Source organism: Perna viridis, chromosome 9 (assembly GCF_037379345.1).
Source record: "Perna viridis isolate PV_CMFRI_1.1 ecotype Kerala chromosome 9, ASM3737934v1, whole genome shotgun sequence".
Classification (NCBI taxonomy): Eukaryota; Metazoa; Mollusca; class Bivalvia; order Mytilida; family Mytilidae; genus Perna; species Perna viridis.
In genome coordinates, this window is record NC_142453.1 from 11214644 (window position 1) to 11220374 (window position 5731).

The following is a 5731-nucleotide window of genomic DNA, read 5'->3' on the forward strand; positions in this document are numbered from 1 at the left end:
CATGTCGAACTTCGCCATTTTCATCAGTTTATGGTCTCATTTGGTACATTGCTTTAGGAAATGTGTCGCTCACACTGTTGTTTTTTAACATTCTAAGTGGAGTTATAAATATATGAGGGTGACACAGGTCCAGGCATCAGTATCAACAAATACTGAAACTGTCATACCTGTTTTAGGGCTTTTTCTTTTTCCAGGTAAAAGTGTATGAGAGGGTTTTAAGGAGGTAGACCTATAGTAAGGGACATAACTCTTAAAATCATTGATACGTTTGTATCATATTCAATTACACCAAAGTCTTTCAAGCTTTCCTTTGAAACAGAATGAAATAAATCAAAGTTACATGAGGTTGATGTTAATGGTTGAATAAAAACATTCCAATGATTTGTAAGAGTTGAGTCCCTTACCCTAGATCTACATCCTTAAGTACAGCACATTATATTAAACCTCACCACCCTTGGAATGAAAATAAAATTTCTATATGAATTATGTATTCCTATGAACGATTGAAATACTTCTATCTATACATGTCAAACTTTCTATATGCATTTTGTCCTGGAATAGACCTCAACTGTTTTCTCTGCAAAACACAAGGCGAAGCCTCAACAGAATGCTTTGTCCTGAGTTATTTGTATAACAAGCTGTTCAGTTATCCAATGTAACCATTCTAATAACTCTACAAAAATTGTGTAGTGTTTAAAAAAATTGGCCTTTAGTACAGTAAACTAATGGGAAACAACAGTTAAAGGGGATTCCGAATCATAAACAAAGTAAAAAAGACAAAGCAAAAAAATGAAGACCAAAACAACTAGGAGTATAGTCCTGGTGCACTGGTAGGGTAAGTGCTCTCTGCATTTTTTTGAAACATTTGCTAAGTTGCTCATGTAACATTGTACAAAATGGAAGGGAAAACTACTGTACAAAAAAACGGGTCTTAATTGGGGTAATAGTCTGTAAGTGCATAACAACAAAAGAATTTTCTTTGCAAAGTAGACTAAATAATGTCTTTAAACTCAGATGACTTCTAGAAATATATAATTTATGTTTTTGTTTTAGATTTATTTAAGATAATACTCTACCTGTCTGCACCACTGTCCATCATAAAGACTGGAATAAGTGTCCTCCAATTCATAGCAGCATGTCAGAATGTCGCTGCTGTTGATGTTGCTGACAGAAGAGCTGCAGGAAACAAACAACAATAAATCCAATAGAGCCAAAGAAGTAGTAGAGAATCATGTTGTTTAATTTGTTTTATGACTGTGCCACATATGTTTGATGTTATGCTTATTAGGGATAATATTACTGTAAACATGTTAATCAAGCAGTTTACTTATTTTTGCTACTTTTGATGTAGACAAATATTAAGCACAAAGAATAGCAGTAGTACCCACAAAAAAATGGATCTTTATGAAATGCTAATCAATTTTCAAAACTGTGAATATATATATTAATTAACAGAATCCTTGAAAATTGGTAACTGTGAAATTTAATATATTTACAGTAAGTTTAGCATGCCTTAGCACCAGTGAGGTGAGAAATGGGTACATACTTTCATCAGGGAAACCAATTTTTTTATTTTCAGCACCAAGAATTAAGATGTATTTAGCGTAAATAAGTATTATTGGCTCCAAACTGTTATCTTGAGCAAGATTTTCATTTTCAAATGTTTATCCTTTCGAAACTAATATAGTAATTTATTCAATATAGGGTATGTAAGTCTCGTCATGTGACTCCGTGATTTCTCTAGAATGGGTCCTAGTCTACCTTTCAAAATCATGGAGATTGTCATTTAGAGAGCGTTGAGTTCAGGGTTAAAGTAAAACATGTTTTTGTGTAAACAATACCGATAATAAATGACAAATATCTATTTCTACATGATGAAAGTGTTAAAAAAAACATAAAATAGAAGATTTTGCATTGTTATACAGTGTTTTGAGGACCCGGAAGTAAACAGTAAAATGCAGATTGGTCTTCGGTTTTCAATACATTCTACATCGGAAATCCGGTAAAGAAAATGAAACTTGAACAAGACTTCCATACCCTATTGCCTACAATTTTTGTTTTAGATGATTCTGATCATTGTAGTTACTGATCATGTTTTTTTTTCTAATTTTTGAAATTACAAATTAGTTTTATGAACATTTTGTATATGTTCTTGCAAATAATACTACACTCCTCATTCCCTCATACACACAACTTGTCTTTATCATACAGATGATATTTATGAGACATTGTTCAGTTTTACAGCTTAAAATTGATATACCAGTATATTAAGTGTAAGTGTTTGTAAGAATCAGGCAAAATGGGATCAATCAGAAACATGAATGTCAGAACCCCATGGATCTGACAATAAAATGTTACTCAAGGGTGCTTTCTCTATTTGAAGACCATTACTCAATCTGCATCATGTGATTTGCTCAAAAGTTTTTCAATAGAATCTTACAAAAATGAGGTTTTTTGACAGTTATCTGCCCTTGAAATGTTTATTTTCAGTGTATTTCTATGAAATTGTAACTCAATGGTCCAGCATGATATGGAAAATCTTATATGTTTTCTTTGATTCTGAAGGTGCAAATAGTCAAATTATACTATCAAAATGATGGTTTTTTCATACCATATTTAACCTACTGCCTGATTCTTACAGGGACTGACACTTAAATATTGCATATACTGTAATCTGGGAACAGTTTACTTCATCATATTGACAAATATTCTAGACATAACATTGCTTAATCATGGATAATTTACTCTGTAGGTAGAGAGAATTTTTTGTTGAAAAACAGTATAATTCTTGTTAACAATGAAAGTTCAATGTATTACCATATTTTGTCAAGACTTTACCTCATTCATCTTATAATGGTAATATTTCTTTAGAATTATGACATGACATGAACTTATTTTTTTAAATTTTGGCAATTTCTTGTGCATGTTCTGGATTACTTCAGAATCATTTGAACCAGTGATATATTCGTGCACTGAAAATGGACATCTCAAAATCTGCTGGTCCAACGATCCTGACCTGCACTGTTCGGGAAGGTGCAATAAAATTCCATGATTGTGTCGGACCTAATGTCTGGTTAATTATTATCTATAAAGTCCAACAATATACTGTTTAATTCCACTTCGTAATGATAAGTTTGGTTGCTTTTATAAGTTTATTGAAACTTTATTTGAGTGAGAAGTTACATAAGAACCTCTACTCAAGCCTCTTCCGCTTCTTCCCAATAACTGTATGTAACAGTTGTAATTGGCCACAGATATTTTCTGTAACAAATCAACTTTGATAGTTTATACAGGTTTGTAAATATGTCATTCCTCAAGTATTGCAGGCGATCGAAATTGAAAAACACGTACACACTTGACCGGCAGATTTGTTTTTGGTATGATAAAAACTCCCAAGCTGCTGATCTGAAAGTCCGCTTATGTATCAAGAAGTTTTGAGATGTCTTTGAAAATTAGGAATATTCCTTCTTAATTTAGCTTATCATTTTTACTTTTGTCATTTATAATACAAAAGTACCAATCGTGATATTGCAAATATAGGTTAGAAATGAGGTTTAGTTGATATCTTTAAGATAAACCATTTGGTAAAAGTTTACATTGAAAAAGATTTCTTTAAAAAAAATCCTTAGAAATGTCAATAAAACATAAGAGCAGTAACAACAAATTACTTATAATATACATTTTAAAGAACTAAACTCATAGAAAAATGAGTGATATAAACTCTGATGGTTGACTTTAGATTGATATTTTTATTAGCAATTGTAAACTTCTGTACATTCCAGATAATATTTTTTCTTATATTTTTGTAAGTGCATCTTCCTTACTTAGTGTTGATAAACAAACTTTTCCATGTACTCTGTCAAGACAATTGATAAAGGTATTTTTATTTCTTCTAATATGTATTAATTTTCATGTCGCTTGCACAGCAGTAGGATTTTTTTTTTTTATAGATTTACAAACTGTAGTCTACATCATGTCTCACATTACTCCATTTGATTTTTAGAGTTTCTGAAGATAATACTCACAATGCATCGATCTAATTGTCTTGAGTACACTGTTATGACTTTATCTGTGATTCTTCATTTATCAAAAACAAAGTCTTATATTAAGCACTGAATATCAAGCACATTCTAACACATGAACAAAATTAGGATCAAAAGATATTTTTATAGAAATTTTTGCTTTACTTTTTTTTGCATGACTGCTTAAAACCTCAAATTAATACCAATCAAATTTTTCTTAAATTTTGCCTATCATAATTATACTATAGTATGCATGTAGTTCATCCAGCCAGATTTGGCAATTAGAAAAATAGTTGCACAGGTCTAAACTTTAAAAAAAATATTTTAACATGTATTATGTTGTAAATTTGATCAATTCTTTTTCTAGATGTCTAGATGAATAATATTTATTTCATCACTTATTGTTGCATTTTTGCATTGTTCCATGTAAGAATCAGGCAAATCCACTTTATGTTGCAGTGTAGTAATTATTAAACCAATGCATTTAAGTTCTAGAAGTTCTATTTAAATATGTCACCCTCTGCCTGATCTTTGCATCAATCAGTTATTTATCATTACAGAAAAAACCCTGTATTGCAGTACATTATGTAGCCTAATTTCAAGTTCTAGTCTCATCCAGTTATTTTCATCATTTTCCACATTTTCTACAATATGATCAATTTGAGTAATACCATGTTTAATGTATTCTTGATGTGTATCTATAAAAGTTTGGATGGTATTTTGTGAGGGACCACTTTTTGGGACAGGGCTTTGGGCAAAACTCATAGATTTATACTTGATGTCAAAATGTAGCCTTCATTGTTTTTTGGATTCCCTGCAATTTTGGATGAAGTGTTGGTAACCATAAAAGCTTGCATGGGAACCATAATCCCTTTTGTGAGACTGAGGTTCCAAAAGAGTGTGTGGGGTAATTATTATGGTAGAGTGCTGAGGTTTTTATTATCATCTGAATCTTACTTCCACAGACAGTATCTGGTGTCTATTTTCCTGATATCTTTTTCTGTATTTTCATACTGTTACTATTTGTATTTTTTGTATATCATTTGTATATTGTTAGTTTAGTTTTCATTTTTCTTCACATTATACAAAATGAAAAAGTTCTTGCAGAAATGTTTATATACTTCTGAAAAATTTACATCTGCTGTTTGTTATTATATGAACAGGTAAAAATAATCAATAACATAAAAGTAATAGTCAGAATTTTTACCTACTGCTAAGGGCTGTTCCAGAATTAATTGTATGGTGGGGGACGGAAGGCACCCCTATTAAAATTTGATGGGTGGTTGTTATTTGAGGGCAATGAAAGGAAATGTATGCTTGGTGGGGTCAAATACAAAGTACCTTCTCACCCTCCCCCCAGTACATTGAGGTAGTAACTTGAACAATGTTTGAACAAATTTCTAGGTTGGTGAGTGAAATTAATGTATAACTTTAGTGTGGCTTTTATGTATTGGTAGTGTGCAATAAATACAAATAAAATTACACAAGAGTTTTAATTGTTAATTTTAAAAGAATAAGACATTTAAAAAAAAAGTCAATATCTTTGGCTCAATTTGTTTTTAGCTATAGTGCTGACATAAATTGTGTAACATTGATTTCCTTGAAACTTGTGTCTTTTGTGACAGTTATCAGGCTGGTTGATTGTTGCTTAGCTTACATCTTCAACTTAAATTTTCATGGCATTGACAGTATACAAAACTTCTAGGATA

The 5731-nt window shown here is 31.1% G+C and overlaps 1 protein-coding gene across 2 annotated transcripts in view; it reads left to right on the forward strand.

Annotated features, from left to right (window-relative positions):
* LOC148606687 (CDP-diacylglycerol--inositol 3-phosphatidyltransferase-like) overlaps positions 1-5509 on the forward strand; it is a 36752-nt gene extending 31243 nt beyond the window's left edge. For both annotated transcript variants that reach the window (XM_088544851.1, XM_088544850.1), the window contains one exon: positions 1054-5509. In XM_088544851.1, coding sequence (XP_088400977.1) covers positions 1054-1199 — 146 coding nt within the window. In that variant the 3' untranslated portion in view covers positions 1200-5509. The remainder of the gene's footprint in view (positions 1-1053) is intronic.
* Positions 5510-5731: the final 222 nt, after the last annotated feature.